At 41.3% G+C, this 16,545-nt stretch overlaps 1 protein-coding gene across 1 annotated transcript in view; it reads left to right on the top strand.

Moving 5' to 3' along the window:
• The first annotated feature begins 4,006 nt into the window (after positions 1-4,006).
• The window catches only part of ZNF827 (zinc finger protein 827), a 116,610-nt gene continuing 104,071 nt past the window's right edge, over positions 4,007-16,545 (top strand). The window contains exons 1-3 of the mRNA XM_019534327.1: positions 4,007-4,571; positions 4,854-5,042; positions 11,617-11,789. Of these exons, the coding sequence (XP_019389872.1) occupies positions 4,007-4,571; positions 4,854-5,042; positions 11,617-11,789 (927 nt within the window). The remainder of the gene's footprint in view (positions 4,572-4,853; positions 5,043-11,616; positions 11,790-16,545) is intronic.

The following is a 16,545-nucleotide window of genomic DNA, read 5'->3' as shown; positions in this document are numbered from 1 at the left end:
GCCCCAGCCCCCCTGCCCAGGGCTCCAGCTCCCACTGGAGGGCAACAGCCCACCCGCCCAGGGTCCCAGGCACCCTGGAGGACCCCAGCCCCCTGCCCAGGGCCCATAACTTACCTTTAGTAGCAGGAGTGGGGTGCTCTAAACCATGGTGGCAGGACCTGGCATGGCACGTGGGGGCTGTGTGCTGGGCACAGCCGGGTCCTGCCAGCCCTGGGGCCTCTCTGCTGCCCGGCCAGGCTGCATCATGGTGGCAGGATCTGGCACAGACCTGGGACAGCCCCATGTGGCTCGCTAATCTGGCTTTGTACCAGAGCAGGTCACATGGCTCCAGGAGGCATGGGTCCTGTGCGTGCTTCCTGGAGCCCTGCGACCCGCTCCGGTGCAAAGCTGGACTAGCGAGCTGCAAGGGGCTGGGCCGGGTCTGTACCCCCCGCAGCCCTGGGGACATCCCCCGTGTCACTCCCCAGACCCCCCCACATCCCTCTGCCACCCCTTGCCCACACACACTCGTGAACCCTGCCCCCCCCGCCCTTACCTTGGACAGGGCCAGGGGCAGCAGGATAACGAAAGAGATGTTCTGGCTGACACCAGATTATCTCTATCTCTTTTGAAGGACTGACTCCCTCGCATAGTCTGGGACCGTGCCTTGCTCCACTCTTGTGTGGAGCAGTTTTTTTAGGCCCCTGGATTGGGGTCTAATTTTCTCCCTGTGCTGCAAGTGTGCAGTGTGGGGAACATTTTTTCATACAGTGTGGGGAACATTTTTTCATACCCATATGTGCCTCTTGCCCCACCTTAAAGGGGTTTGAGATGGGGCAAGAGGCATGTGTGCGTTCATCTGGACGTGACCAGGGTGTGGGAAGCTTTCCCTCTCCTTTTAATAAAGGAAGGGATGGTGCACCCTTCTGGCTCCCCTTCATTGGAGCCTACAGTGGGTGTTCTCTATGGGGCCAAAACAAATAGAGAATCTATGCGAGTAGAAGAGAAGAGCACCATAGGAGCAGCCCTGAGCTCTTTTCTCATTGTCTTTGGCACATGTGCAGTAGGACTGTGTTTCCAGGACAAAACTGCATTCTCAGTCTTCTGTGATAGTAGAAACAGCTCTTCCCTCTCTCCCTGACCCTTACGTTCCCTTTTCTTCTCTGCCTAAGGGACACTCCAAATGCTGGTGTCCCATTAGTCAATCACTGCGCTTTTTCTCTAACAGGTAAGACCTAGCAAAAAGAGTTAGATAGTGAAAATTTATGCAAAGCATTAGTGTCTATCCTTAGAGCAACAATTCTAGATATGCTTAGAGGAGTTGAATTTCAGATGCCAACATGACAGACAAGTGATCAATATTTTAAAGGTCTATTATTTAAGTTGTATTGTTGGTGGTAACTAAGAAGTATGGTGTGTTTGACACTAAAAAGAGAGAAACAATCAGGAAAAAATATTATTTATTTGAAGGCATAACATTCTTTCAAACATAAGGTGTAACCCTCCTTATTCTAGAACCTGAGACTGTCCTAAACTTTTGTGTCTTTGTCCACCTTATAGGGGTGTTGTGCAGAGAAATGTAGCTATGCCCATTTACAAATGCGGGATTGAGGCATGGAGAGACTTCAGTGACTTGCTTGAGGTCACAAAGGGAGTTGGTGGTGGAGCAGGAATTGGAGCCCTCCCCAGCCTTGGCTAGTACTCTTAAATGCACTTTTTCCTTTTTATATATACTGACACGGTATCAGCCCAACTTAACAGTTTATCCTTAATTCTATCCCAGGCGATGCATTCGTTTCCAAAACAACCTGCCTAAACTTTCCTGGGTAATATCAAAATAATTTTAGATAACTTCTTACCTGTTCCCTCCCATACCCTGCAAGAACAAGGGAATTTTCTTGTCTTCTCCTTTTTTTCCCCTATTTTAAAGCCCAAGTTAAATGTGGTGGATTATTGCTGGTAGTGTCCTCTCAATTTTTTTTGAGACATTTTCACTGAAATTTTACTGGGACAGAGCAACTGACTAGAGACGCATTTTATTTTTCATATATTTTTATAGCATAGTTTATTCAAATAATCTATTGACTCAGGCTTGTGGGGGGGGGCGGCGGTGTATGTGTGTGTGCATGTGCATTCATGTGTGTATAGAATACATTTGGGTATTTTTTTTTTTAAGTAAAACTCATAGGAAGTCAGGTCCAATATAAGACTTAAATAATATTACTTCATTAAGTGCTGTCTAAAGTTTTGTAATTTGTTGCAAGTAAAATAAGAGGGGCCAAAAAATCAAATGTGATGGTAGATATGGCATGTATAATGTAGTCCTAGTATTAGTGTGTGCATAAAATTTTTTTCAACCCTACTGGTTTGCAGTTGTTATTACCTAGGACTCTTTAATAGACATTCAGTTTAAAAGCAAGAAATGTAAGAAAGGTATCTGCAAGGTGATAACATAAAGCTAATTCTAACGTTGCTATTATTATTCTTGGCTGCTTTCTGATTGGCCAGTTAGATGTACAAATATGTTTGGTTATGTCTGTCTCTGAAAAACCACTGTGAAGAAGAGCAATCCAGGGGCACATACATTAAATACTGTCAGTCATATCTTGGGGGAGGTGAAATGCATTGCGGTTGCCTGTGAAGAGAAAATACAGCTAGCCATAAGGAAGCAAACACTTTTTTTTCATTTGATAATATGGATTTTGGTATAGTCTTTGTTTAATTTTATTGAAGAAATGTAACAGAGAACAAAAAATACATCTCTGCAACAAGAAAGAATGATTTGGTGTACAGGATAGTTCTGCAAATAACTGGGAGATCAGTGCGTTATCTAGTAGTTCCTGCATTACTAATCAAATCTATCTGGGAAGGAAACTCCCAAAGTTTTTTGGTTTTTTTTCTCCACAAGGAAGTATATGATTGGATTGAGATTAAAATAACTGAAGGTAGCTACTTTTGATATGAATAGTTAAATGGCTGCTCTGTCTTTTGAAGAAATCTAAGCACTACCAGTAATTTTCAACCACAGTGCCACAGCACCGCGGGTGCCTTAAGATCTATTAAAGGGTGCCGCAGGTTGCTACGTAGTGTTAACACTGTTAGGTGTGCAGACGTGATTCACAGGGTAAAACCAAAGATTTCAGCTAAGATTCCAAAGTGCTAGAAACATTCTGACCTGTTGTGATCTTTGTAGATTCTTTGCAACAGAGAAACTGCTCTATTTTTCCACACTAAAAAAAAAAAGAATGAAAAATAAGAGCTGGCATTTTCCAAAGGGTGCCTTGAGTCTAGAAAGGTTGAAAACCACTGTACTAACCTTAGAGCGTTTTTAGGTAGCTGATACCCAGTGGACTAAATACATCTGCTTTAACTCCACTGAACTCATCATGAAGAACTTACACAATACATAGGAAGAGATAGATGATGTCCAGGTGGTCATGCAGATAGATTACTACAATTATGCTGGTCATACTGTGGTAGGAAACCCAGATCTAGGCCACCCTTCAGCAGTGAGGTGAGCAGGAGCAGTGTTAGCTGCCTTCAGTGTCTGAGCCACTGTGTTGGCTCAGAGAGCGGTGGGGGTTAACACAGCTACTGCTTGCCCTATCTCTGCCAAAATAGGCCCCCAGGGGAGTTCTGTACCCTGGAATTCAGGGGAAAGATGAGTGATGGCACCATTAACTTGTGCCATTGTGTCAGTTCAGAGAGCCACAGGTATTAATGCCACATACCCCACCCCTGTATTCCTGGTCCACATGGTTCCATAGACGAGATCTGGTATGCAGCTCCAGACACCCATGGTTTAAGGTGATGATGGCAAGATTAAGCAAGTTATGTGTATGTATATGATTGGATTGAGCTGTTCAATAGGCTCCAATTTTTATGGCTTGTATAGAGGTCATTGTCTCCAGTTTTTATCACAATGTTCTCAGAAAGGGAAGAGAGAAGCTTAGGTGTTTAGAGAACTGAAACATGCATCTGAAAATGAAGAATGCTTATGCACATTTTTCCACTGAGTTTTGAGTAAATGTGTTCTTCTTGGTCTCCCCCAGATGGTACTAGAGAGGAGGAAGCGGAAGGTGAACTTAGTGAAGAAGAACACTGGTTTGGAAACTCTTCAGAGACCCCCTCAGAAGCATCATATGGAGAAGTCCAGGAAAACTTCAAGTTGTCTCTTGAGGATAGAATTCAAGAGCAGTCCACTTCCCCAGATACTTCTTTGGGAAGTGCAACTCCTAGCAGCAACACGCTGGAACTGGGAGCTATTGAGAGTGAGGCTCTAAGAGACACGTTACAAAGTAAAGAGCACCTTTCCCCTGATGTGTCATCTTTGGGTGAAGATGAACCTCCTGGTCCAAATAAGCCATTGAGTAGTAACCTGAGACGGCTGCTGGAGGCTGGTTCCCTCAAGCTGGACACTGCTGTCCCTGTCAATGGCAGGGTTGAGTCCCCTGTAAATCTTGGCTCAAATCTCTCCTTCTCTCCCCCTACTCATCATGCCCAGCAACTAAGTGTTCTTGCCAGGAAGCTCGCTGAGAAGCAGGAACAAAGTGACCAATACACTGCAAGTAATCGGTTTATATGGAATCAAGGTAAGTGGTTGCCAAACTCAACCACTACCTGTGGTTTATCCCCGGATTCAGCTATCCTGAAACTGAAAGCTGCAGCCAATGCAGTTCTTCAGGACAAATCACTTTCGAGGACTGAAGACACTGTAAGATTTGAATCCTTTTCCTCGCCTTTTAGTTCTCAGTCTGCCAGCTCCACCTTAGCAGCTTTATCAAAAAAAGTTAGTGAAAGAAACATGACTCCTGGTCAGGACCACCCACCTCCAGCCAGTTCTTTCCTTTCCCTTGCTTCCATGACTTCCTCAGCTGCCCTGCTCAAGGAGGTTGCTGCAAGGGCTGCAGGCACTCTTTTGGCTGAGAAGAAAAAGTCATTGGTTTCTGAGGATCCCCTGCAGCTTTCAGAGATGAAGCAAGAGAAAGCAACTCCACCGCAGTCTTTGGAATTATTGTTACTTCCAGTCCCTAAGGGAAGAGCTTCTAAGCCCACGAACACAGGTATGGACTATTTCAGTCACTGAGTAAGGCACATTTGTTTTGCTGTAGATTTGTATAATGTCTCTCCCATAGGTCTGCTTGGCATTGTTTCTACCTATTATGAAAAATAAAAGTGAAATACTCTAAGTAAACAAAAGGGTACTTCTAAAAGTATCATTTAAAGACCAAACCTTCACAAGTGTTTCCATATTTGAAAGATAATGAGTGTACAGTTCAATACCTTTTTTTTCTTATTCCATACAAATGCATTTTTTTCCCTCACCAAGTTCAGAATAGGTCCATACAAGAAATATTTAATGGGGAAGATCAAAGAATCCCTGTCAGGGAGCTCATGGTATCAGTGAACATGTACAAAACCAGTGCTTTTGAAATATCGGACAAGGGAGAATTTTCCCTCCTGCTGTCTCTGTCACAAATGGACTTTTGTATAATCGCTTACTACCTGTCCTAATTTACCAGAGTATATTATTATGTTGCCACTTTTCATTAAAATTTTCTGCAGAAGCACGAACAAATCTCACATGTTCATTCTTTCACAATCCTTTGTCATAAAAAAATAGAAAAAAATGAACTGCATTTTTCTAATTCTGCTCAAAAAAACCCTGCTTTATACTTCTACCTCCCCCCTGCTAGTCCTGACTTTCAGTCTTCTGGGATGTAGACCTAAAGGAAACAAGGAGGAACAATACTGCTAACAAACTGTTCACTAGAAGTCAGTAAATAATATAGGAGATTATATTATTTCAGTGATCAAAATATGCCATATTTCATATATACTATCACTTCTTTTAAAAATTGCATGCATCACGTGTTTATATTTCCATGGAAATACCTACCGAGCTCAGACACTGTGATCTTGCCACCAGTTCTATTCTGTGAAGAGGATGAGGAAGCTTTACTAAAATACTTTCACAACATATATAGCTTGAGTTAGTAAGCTAGGACCTGTTTACACTGAAATGTTTTACTGCTTATACCAAGATAATTATATTGGTGTTGTTAAGCCAGTATAAAACTATGCATAAACTCTGGCAAGAATGTTATGAGATACAATTTGTGACTGGCATAGCCATGTCAACAAAAGCTCCTGATGTGGACAAGTTACATTGGCAAAAGTGCTTCTTTGACTTGAGGGAGGGGAGGACCAACTTATATAAGCATAAGAACAGGTTGTGCCAGTGCAAGCTGTGTCTATTGTGAGTGCTTTGCCAACAAAGTACACTGGAGTAGTGGAGTGCTCCTGGCACAAGACCTGGCCGGAGAGGCTTTGGGGATTTTAAGTTGCAACCTTTCCAAAGTGACATAAACTAAACCAAAAATGGCTCTCTTGTACCAGAATAAGAAAGTCCACGTGAACTTAAACAACATTAACTAAACTGAATTGATTCATACATTAGTTTAAATTTAATGCAGCATAACTTTTTCATGTGTATAAAAGGCCCTAAAGAGGACAGCAAGAAGGCAGCAGCATAACTGAGGGGAGCGACTGGGATAGCAGCCCTGGGTGCTGCTGTTAGGAGAATACAAAAATAACAGCTGCTGCAGAGGTATCTGGACACGCCACAACTATTGGCACTGTGGCCCTGCACAGAGCCTGAAGCTGCCCTGCTATGCCTCTGCAAGGAGTTGGTTACATTAATAGATTACAGTATTTAATGCAGCGTACCATTCCAAAAATTTTCAGCATTGTAAGCTTATTACTGTGTATGCAAAAAGTGGTTGCATTATTTGGTACCCTGACAGTGAAGAGTAGTGCAGAAAAGGCTTTTATTCCTGTAAAATCCAGGTTCCATATGTTTGGCTAACAAATTATGAATTGTAGACTCTGGCTGTGCAGCCTGGGCAAGAGGAATGCAGTCTAAGTACATATGTGGTACTGGCAATTTGTGAACTGGCTCTGATACAGTGAATTTTCTAGCAGCTATACTCTTGGCTTAAGGCACAGGCTTGCAGTGCTGTGAAAAGATGGCAATGGGGGCATATTGCCTCGGGTCCTTAGTAACCATGGAATAATTGTTTCCATTTGCTTTTTATAATTTCATATGTATATGCATATAAAGATGTGCGTGTCAAAAAAAAAAAAAAGGGATCCGGGGAAGGGTGTTTCCTCTCAGTTTATATGCACACAACCTCAGTTAGCATCCAACAAACTTTACCATGAAAGATGAAAAACAGTTGTGCCTTTGTATACAGGCCCCTTTGCAATACGTTCATTAATTTTCCGCTTGCAAAGAAATGAAAATAAAAGACCAAGAAAAGCATTTAGATGGACTGTTTGGGTGCTGACTAGATTTGGTGTTCCATAATCAATCTCTCTGTAGATGTAGAGTGTGCAGAAAGAGGTCACTGTTGCGTGATTTTTTGAGCAGTGGACATGGTGGTACTGTATTCCTCTAAAAGTTGAATTGGGTAACTGAGCGTGAGCATGTATATTTACTGTGAAAGTAAATGTCACACACTCCTATGAATCTTTTTGCAGCCATGGTTTATGGTGCTAAAGCACAATATAATACTTAATTTTATAAACAGTTGTCTGTTGTTGGTGCTCTTGAGGACTAGGTTCTTGGGCTGCCAATAAGATAGACAGTTGTTCTCTGAAGGCTTAGACTGGCAAATTTCCCCATGTGTTTTCTCATATATTCCCAGTTTGCTTCCAGTTGTTATAAGACATTTCTTTCAGCCACTGCTGGAATTTAATTTTGCCATCAGTGACAGCCAGTGGCCGATGAGCTCTATCATGTACTGATGAGTAAAGAAGCTGCTAAAATCTGTTCCACTTATTAGATGCCTAAGTGTGGTCCTGTTCCTTCTGCCCTGCTCTGGACCTTGATAACCATGAAACAGTCGTTTACATTTGCTGAAAAACTGCTAACAGAAGAGACGACATGGTCCTTTCTCCCACATGGCTGCTTTTTCTGACTTTGTCCTAAGGCTAAGGTGAAAGTACATTACAAAAAAGTAGTGGCATCAATGGTTTTTCAGAGATCCAAGCAGGTGAAATAGGATTGCAGCTAGGCACCTAACAGGTAGGATAGATTCTGGGTTGTGGAGCCCACACAAACATTCTTGCAACAAAAAAAAGAGTTAGGGCTCATCTGCCAAAATCTGAGTATATAAACTTTTTCAGTAAGTAAAGTAATGGATAAATGAGCAATTTACAGAGGAAGGCAAGGAATTACTGTGGAGAAACTGGTGCCAAATAGCTGTTCATGGGCCCGCTCTTACCCTCTGATAAGTGAAAGCTTAATTGTGGCAACTTAACCCTGTTTCACTGAAGACTAAGCTGCCCTTATTTAGCTTTCACTTCTCATGAGGTCAAAGCAGGCCCGTGGATACTTACTGCAGAGTAGCTGATGCACAGTAATTCCCCTCTCCTCTTAACTCTCTATAATTTGTTTGTTTGAATATACCCAGGCTGCAATCTTGCCCGATCTCTCACGCTAACTTTGGTCAGGCCTGACAATTACATGAATGGGATATGACTGATAAAAGAGCAAGCTGGTGCAGAAGAGAAGTAAGTGGCATCCCCAAAAATCACTGTGTTGGCAGGGTGTAATGAGACATCTGAAGGCTGGTGGTGCTGCCTTTCAGATGAAATGTGAAATGGAGTGCTAGAGTGTTTGATTCAAGTCTGTTTCTGGAAGAATATTGATGTCTGTCCTTACATCCTCACTACATTCTGAGTCATAATGTCTTGCCTACAGTTCTTCCAGCATCCTGGCCAAAGTTTCATGTAGATACACGGAATCTAATTTCTCCTCAGTTGTGTACTGCTGTTGAACTCATTGGACTTGTTCCTAATTTTTACTTAAGTGCAGAATAGAGTTCAGTATAAATTGGAGGAGACTCAGGTCCCATAGTCTTTGTTTCTTGTGCCAAGTCATTATGTAACGTTAGAGAGGGCTCTCACGTTCCATTTCAGAGATGGCTGCATTCTTGTCATCAGCAGGGATCCTGGTTTCCTCTGATTAAAAAAAAAAAAGTATCCCCAATTTTTGGATTAAAAAAAAGTAACCCAAAGTCCACATTTTTCCATGATTAAAATGAAAGCTCACTAAAATATATATAAAAGAGGCAAACCAGTTTCTGCAGCCAGTGGCACAAGAGAATGTGGTGTGACTCGGACGTCCCGCCTGAATGGCCAGGTACCGTTTACAGGTAGGTCAACTAGGGGTGGCCCAGCCTAGAGCATGGCACAAACTCAGGGCTGTAGAGTTGACTTATAACCACTCTGCCATTGAGGCCCTTTGGGATTTAAGTAACTGAGCAGGGATCCTGGTTTTCTCTCATTTAAAAAAAAAAATCTCCAAATGTTGGATTAAAAAAGTAACAAAAATCCATATTTTTCCATTATTAAAATGGAACACCACTGAAAATTGGGGATTATATATATATATATCGATATAGATCTATATCTATGTATGGATCTTTCTCTCTCTATATAATCCCCAATTTTATATAGATTTTATATATCTATATCAATATCTATCTAGATATATAGATATAGGTATCTATATATAGATAGAAATACATCTATCTATATCTATATATCTGTAGACAGATATAAATATAGTGGTGTTCCATTTTAATAATAGAAAAATATGTGTTTTGGGTTACGTTTTTTAATCCAAAATTTGGAGGGTTTTTTTTTTTTATCAGAGAAAACCAGGATCCCTGCTCAGTTACTGAAATCCCAAAGGGGCTCAAGGGCAGAGTGGTTATAAGTCAACTCTACAGCCCTGAGTTTGTCTAGGCTGGGCCATCCCCAGTTGGCCTACCTATAAATGGTACCTGGCCATTCAGGCGGGAAGTCTGAACCACACCACATTCTCTTGTGCCATTGGCTACAGAAACTGGCATGCAGAAATTGGTGTGCCTCTAGGCTCAGATGGGCTTCTGACTCCTTTTTTAATCATAATTCCTGTATATTAGGATTTGCCATTATCAGTCCTCTTGCAATTGGATTTTTTTGCCGACAATGATATGAGTAACTGCTGTTGAACTACCCTTTTTATCAATGTATGTATTGTTAAAAGGGTAGAAAATAGATGATAAAAACAAAATAGAACATTTTCTGGATTCCTATGGATAATCAGTGGCTGACAAAGAGGGGATGATAGAGGGAAGAGAATTGATGGATAAAATGCTATGAATGTATATTCTTATAGTTTGCCGTTTACCTTTTATGAAGAAATAAGTAAAGACATTAAAGAAGTGAAACACTAGCAATTCTTGCATTGGTTTCTGCTGACTCTGCAGAGATGCAATGAGGGAACAATTTGATAATATATTTAGTGTGATAGAAAACATCACGAGTAGAATTTCAGAACCTGCAAAACACATGCATTGAAAATATACTTTAAGGCTTGTTGGTTAGGCCAGTAAGGACCATCTAATCAGATGAATTGTTTTTGTCTCCTACCTGGGTATAGGAATGATACTGCAGGATTTTACACCATCTTTCTGAAGGTTTTGTCAGTTGGTTCCCAATCATACGAGGAGTTGACATATGCTTAATTCTTGCAGGTAGAAAATAGCTGCTAGTAATGAACTGAAATATGCTGTAAGTAATTTCCAATAGCAGGATAAACAGTACTGGCTTCTGGATATTCAAAAACAATCAATTTCTATTTCAGCCCTCAAAAATTACTTCTAGTTCCATGATAACACTACAGATTTTCTCATAATGGGCAGAGGCATTTGTAGGGAGATGTCAGATACTTTGCTTCTGACTTAATACAGTTAACTATCTCTTTTCCTCTTAGCCTGGTTGTTACTCTGTACTTAGAAGATAAACTATATTTACTGACAAATACAAAAATCTTCTTCCTCGCCTTGGTTGCATTTCCTCCTATTTTGGGCAGTGCTGTGCAAAACAGAGGCCAAATGTCTAGGAGGGCATAGATTTAATGTGCTAGCAACAGAGGAATAGAAAAGAAGAAGAGAAAACCCATGACCCTAAGACCTCCTGATGGCTGAAATGGCAGCGGCATCTGCTAAAGCCATAACTAAACAAGTTCAACAGCAGGGACTCTGAAGTTGCTCGCTACTGGAGTTGAATATCATTAATGGCACCAGCATGGTTTTCAGCTAAGAACTATGAATTATTCTATATTTAATATTTTTTTCATTTATCCATCAAATGCAGGGCTGTGTGAATTTTGAATTTGTAAGCCAAGAGTTACGCATGTATGCCCACATTCAGTTGACAGTGGATAGGAAGTTTTGACCTCAGAACAATGTTTATGAGAAAAGTCCATCTTGGTTCAACCAGATAATATGAAGCGTTGTAGCCAAATAAGACAGAATAGCATCTCCTACTGGCTATCCAAAGGCTATTTAAGACTTCAACTTTATAAACAAATCTGACTTTCAAGGATGAGCTTAGGTCAATGGGGATATGTCAGGAGAATAACTGAAATATGTTGATGAGCATTATTCTTTAACCATTGCTGTCTCTTTGCAGATGAGATACTTAAATTTAAAAATGATATGTGGGTACGTTTACAAGAAGAAAGTATTCTACTCATGGCTTTAAAAGCTCTTCTCTTTTTTTTTCTCCCCTTCTGCTAAGCTTCAGAAGAAGAAGGAGGAAAACCTTTTCAGTGTCCAATCTGTGGCTTGGTTATAAAGAGGAAGAGTTACTGGAAACGACATATGGTGATTCATACAGGTTTAAAGAGTCACCAGTGCCCACTCTGTCCCTTCCGCTGTGCACGCAAGGACAATCTCAAATCACACATGAAGGTAAGGGATCTGTTCACTATCAAGGAATAGACTGTGTCAACAACTAAACAAATAGAAAAAAGAATGTGTCTGACTAAAAGTAATACTTAAGGGCAGGGCGGGGAGGGGGGAAGGGATATTATTTTCTTACCTGTGCTACTAAACCATCTTGTGATTAAAAATGAAAGCATAAAATATAAAATATTAAAGTTAGATTTTAAAAATTCCTTCTGCAATTTTATATAGTTTGGACAGTGAAAGTAGACTCCGTTTTACTTTTTGCCTGCCTGGTTGAGCACATATGGTAAAGTTAGGGTTGCAGGCACTTCAGTGAAATATTTTAAAAAAATATTTCTATTAACTTCGGAGAGGGGTGTGTGTGAAAAAGTGTTACTTCTTTTTTTTTTTTTTTGGAACAATACTCACTATTTGAGGCCTGTACTACCTGAAGTAAATTTTATGTATATGTTAAATTGGCAAAAGCAAACAATTTTAAATAGTATCTCCAGTAGGCTTAATAGAATGTAGGGTGATAGGTGTCACTTTCTAGATAGCAGGGGTGGCCAACTTGTGGCACAAGGGATGGCATGGACAGCCACTGGCAGATCAATGAGGGGGCAAGCAGCACAGCAGAAGATAGGCAGGGAGCAAAAGACTGAGCATGAGATCCAGCAGGGAGCATAGAGTAGAAAGCAGAGCAGCAGATCAGGAAGAGGAAGGGGTTTGGAGTGGCACACCTGCCAAGAAAGTTGGCCCCTGCTGCTATAAAGGGTATGTCTGTAGCCATTGACTTCAGTTGAGTCATTGTGGTTTACACTTCACGTAGGCAAGGCTAGCAGAACCCATCCCTGACCATTCTGAGTTTACTCCATCATGTCTCACCATTCTGAGTTTACTCCATCATGTCTCAAGTGTCATGCCTTTAGATCTTACAGGATGGACTTCGTATTTTTAGAGTGGCTCCTGGGCCACTGTACCAGGTGCATTGCTCATTAGGTCTTACTCCATCAGGTCTGCCTGGGTTGAGGACATGCAGTTCTTCCTTTCAGGAGCCTGTGACCAACAGTAAGTGCAGTTCAACCTCTTCAGGCAGAAGTATGTTTTCACTTCTAATGCTAGGAACAAAAGCATGAGCAAAGAGAAAAAGGGGTTTTGTTTTTTGAAGGAGGGGGTGGGACTTTGGGGGGCGGTTTTGAATAACACACAGTCTGTAACAGGTCTGTATTACCTAAGACCTGGCACTCCATGGTGTAGGCCCTAGGCAAGAACCCAGTTTTTTGATCCCCAGACAACTTATCCGCATTTGTTCCCTGCTGCAGTTTATCTATTTCCTGGTGATATTTTCTATTGCCTTCTAGTTTTTTTGTGTTTGCGAGTTGGGACCTTTCTCTTTGCAGGCCAGTCTGATAAACTCAGTGTGGGTAGGGGGGGGTCCAGATATAAGACATTAAAGGCAATGAATGGCACATATATTGTCTCTTAAGTACTGGCAGATGGATGGTTCTCTGACTCTGTTTTGTCTACGTATAGTCAGCATCTTCATGAATTAACTCCATTTGTCTTGAACCAAAACACCTTACAACAATCAGAAACACTTAGAACCTACAGTATTTGTAACTCATCACAGCAGCTCCCCGTCTGTCAGAACACTGCTGCAGAGAAATCAGAAACAGAGAAGGACCAGAGTTCTTTTATGCTGTGTGTTTATGCCCCAGAACATACAAGTTTTATAGGGGTAATGTTAGTTTTCTGAAATTGGAATCTGGTACATCAGGGGTGTCAAATTCACTGCAGGTACCATGCCAGATACAGACTGCAGGGGCTTCTCCCAGGCTGGATCCACAGATCCAATTTGGGTAGCAGTGTGGGGCCATTTTTGGGTGGCAGTGCAGATCCAGGGGCATGTGGAACACAGTAGCAGCATGGGTCTGGGGGGGTGTGGCAGCATGGGACTGTGTTGAGCTAGCAGCCTGGACCCAGGGGGTTGCTGTCAATGGCCATTTCCATTGGGCTCCAGGGACTCCAAATTCTGTGGCATGCCCTTCTTCCCAACTTCTAGTAGCCCGTTGGATTACTGGTAGACCACAGATCAAATTGCAGAGCATACGGTTAGATTGTTGCATAACCTTCCAAGAGATGTGGGTATAATGTTGGTAGCAATAATTAGACTGGGCAAAGGACTAGATAGAATTTAAGAAAATATTTCCATGCCATGAAATGGATGGACTTAAAGACCTGTGTTAACTCATCCACTATTGCTAACCTTCTAACTCAAGGAATTTGAGGGAGGCCTTCAATAAAGTATTGGTTATATATCCTTGGGATATTATTCCACATCTAAAATTTTATTTTTTTTTAAAACCTCCTTTGTAAGTTCTATTAAAACATTGCACTGCCCTGTGTAACGTTTCATCTTTCAACAAAGATTTTCATCATAAAAAAAGGTACCAAAGATTTAATTATGTAGAGCAGTCCCCAAGAATGTCTGACAGCACCAAAGACTATTTTTAATTGTTCTGCTCTGTGTGAAGAACTGAGGTTTAATCAATTCAAGCTATTTGTAAACAGAAACAATGCATGTCTGCTAACACCTTATAAGCCATGTCTCATCCTAATAGTGCGATAAGAATAACAGCTGACCCTCTTCTGTATTAATACTAGCTATTACCTTTGTGATACAGACAGACACTAACTTGTGAGAAATTTCACCTCATATCACAGATAAGAACTGCAGGCCTTATAGGGGATACTGTTTTAAAATGATTTCAGCACAAGTCTGTAATTCAGAACAATTCTACACTGGTGTGTGGTAGCTGTTTGTTCAAATCCTCTAAAATCCCTCAAAATCCTGCAAACCCTCAAAGCACACACACATACACTCTTCTGCCCCAAAGGCAATAAAATTTTGCATGTTACTTGGTAACATTAATGTGTTTAAATTATATAACGGGTGTTTGCATGTTGCTACTTTGACATCACATTTCTTTAGTCCATGATGTCCTCAGTGGTGGGGGTTTGGTAAATTCCCATCTGCTCTAAAAGTGTGCCCGTATGTGGTTCCTAAAGTTTTACTCTTTCACCCCTTCAGATCAACATGTGCGTGAGGTCTGTTTGTTTCTTGGTGCAATTCAGGGTGTTGATATTGATCTTTTGTGATTCAGATACTACGTACCTGCAAACCTTTATCTTTTTTCTCTTTCACTGTAACAGTGAGATGCACTGGCACACAATAGAAGAGCATCTCCAAATTTAAACCTCTGGTGATTCACAACTGTTCTCAGTGGATAGCTCTCAACACGATCATTTGATTCTCATTTGATTAAACAGTCTGAATGCAAATGTGAAATAATAGCACATGAGTATTTTCAGTCTTTGGTCTGAGTGAAAGGGTGAAAGAACTATTAGTGTTAAATTTATTCCTGGTTTGTGGGATGAAGTGCATCTTCACCACGTTTCAAAGTGGTTAACTGATTTGGCACAGTTTAAAAAAAAATCCATAAAACTATTCATAAACCCAGAGTCACTTATAAAAAAGAGATTTTATATATGAATCAATAAAATAAACTAGCAGATTCCAGCAAGCCACATCCTTACCATGGAGGTGGGGCATGCAGGCTGCAAGTCTTGGCACTTGACACAGTTTAGTCTCACAGGTCATGATGCAGCATGTTGGGGGCTGTGGTTGACACTGCGTATACAAATGCATAGAAGTATGAGTAGGATTCAGTAGGCTATTCTAAATCCACAGCATACAGAGATTTGAAGGAAATACTTTATAAAAATTGCTTCCTAAAAACAAAAGTGTGTTCACAACAGAATATGGGAAAGCCTAAAGAAATAGACTAATCAGAGGTCTTACGGTAAAACAGAAGTTGTTAATTGGAGAGGCAGTATGGGTTCTCATCATCATTTAGAGATTTAATGGCACTATTTAGCTTTTTGTGGGTAAAGAGGGAATTTACCTACACAGACTGTTTTTACTTGCCACACCCAATCAGTTTACAGTGGCTGCAGATAAGATTGTGTATTATCTCTGGGGAAGTGTGGTTTCACAAAACAAAGGACTCGCTGTAGAATGCTCTACTGGAATAGGTCTGTTTATCAGGCTATACTATCTGCTCAGACAGGATTCCACCTAAATCCAGACCCAACACATGTTGGTAAAGATATGATAGTATCTAGTATGTGAGCCACACAATAACACCTCCTGCCATGCCACACGTGATTGTGGGATCCAGCCTCAGATCCTATCCTGCCTTATTGCTGGTATAGGGGAGCCAGTTCTGTAGCTGCAGGACTCTTAGCCTTGCTAATGTGTGAGGCGGAGGCACTCAGCCCCAGGACCTGTGGGGCTTTTCTTCCTGACCGCTGTGGGGTGCTGCTGCGGCTGAGAATCCCCTCAAGTGTGGGACTCACAGCTCTGGCAGCACTTGGCGCACCCCTGAGGCTGGGAGCCCCATCAGCTGACAGGGTTCCCAGCCGCTGGGGGGGGACCCTGCTATAGGAACAAATTAAAAGGAGAGAGACCAGCTATAAAATTATCACTCATTTTTCAGCTCTACCTTTATAGCTGGTTGGACCTTTTTATGGCATGATAGTTAATTTGCATGTGTAGCCAGTCTAAATTAATTGTGCAAGTAATTGGTTAATTGCATAATGCATGTAATATGTAGAAGGGACCTCAGTTTTATGTTCTGCTGAACAGGATGGCAGATGTTACTTCTTTCAGGGCATTTGTCCTATTATGCTTGTCTTCAGAATCCAAGCAGTTTTTTCT

Source organism: Crocodylus porosus, unplaced genomic scaffold (genome assembly GCF_001723895.1).
Source record: "Crocodylus porosus isolate Cpor-Errol unplaced genomic scaffold, CroPor_comp1, whole genome shotgun sequence".
In the NCBI taxonomy this organism is placed as follows: Eukaryota; Metazoa; Chordata; order Crocodylia; family Crocodylidae; genus Crocodylus; species Crocodylus porosus.
The sequence above is the reverse complement of the archived record's forward strand: the minus strand, read 5'-3'. Positions and strand labels throughout refer to the sequence as shown.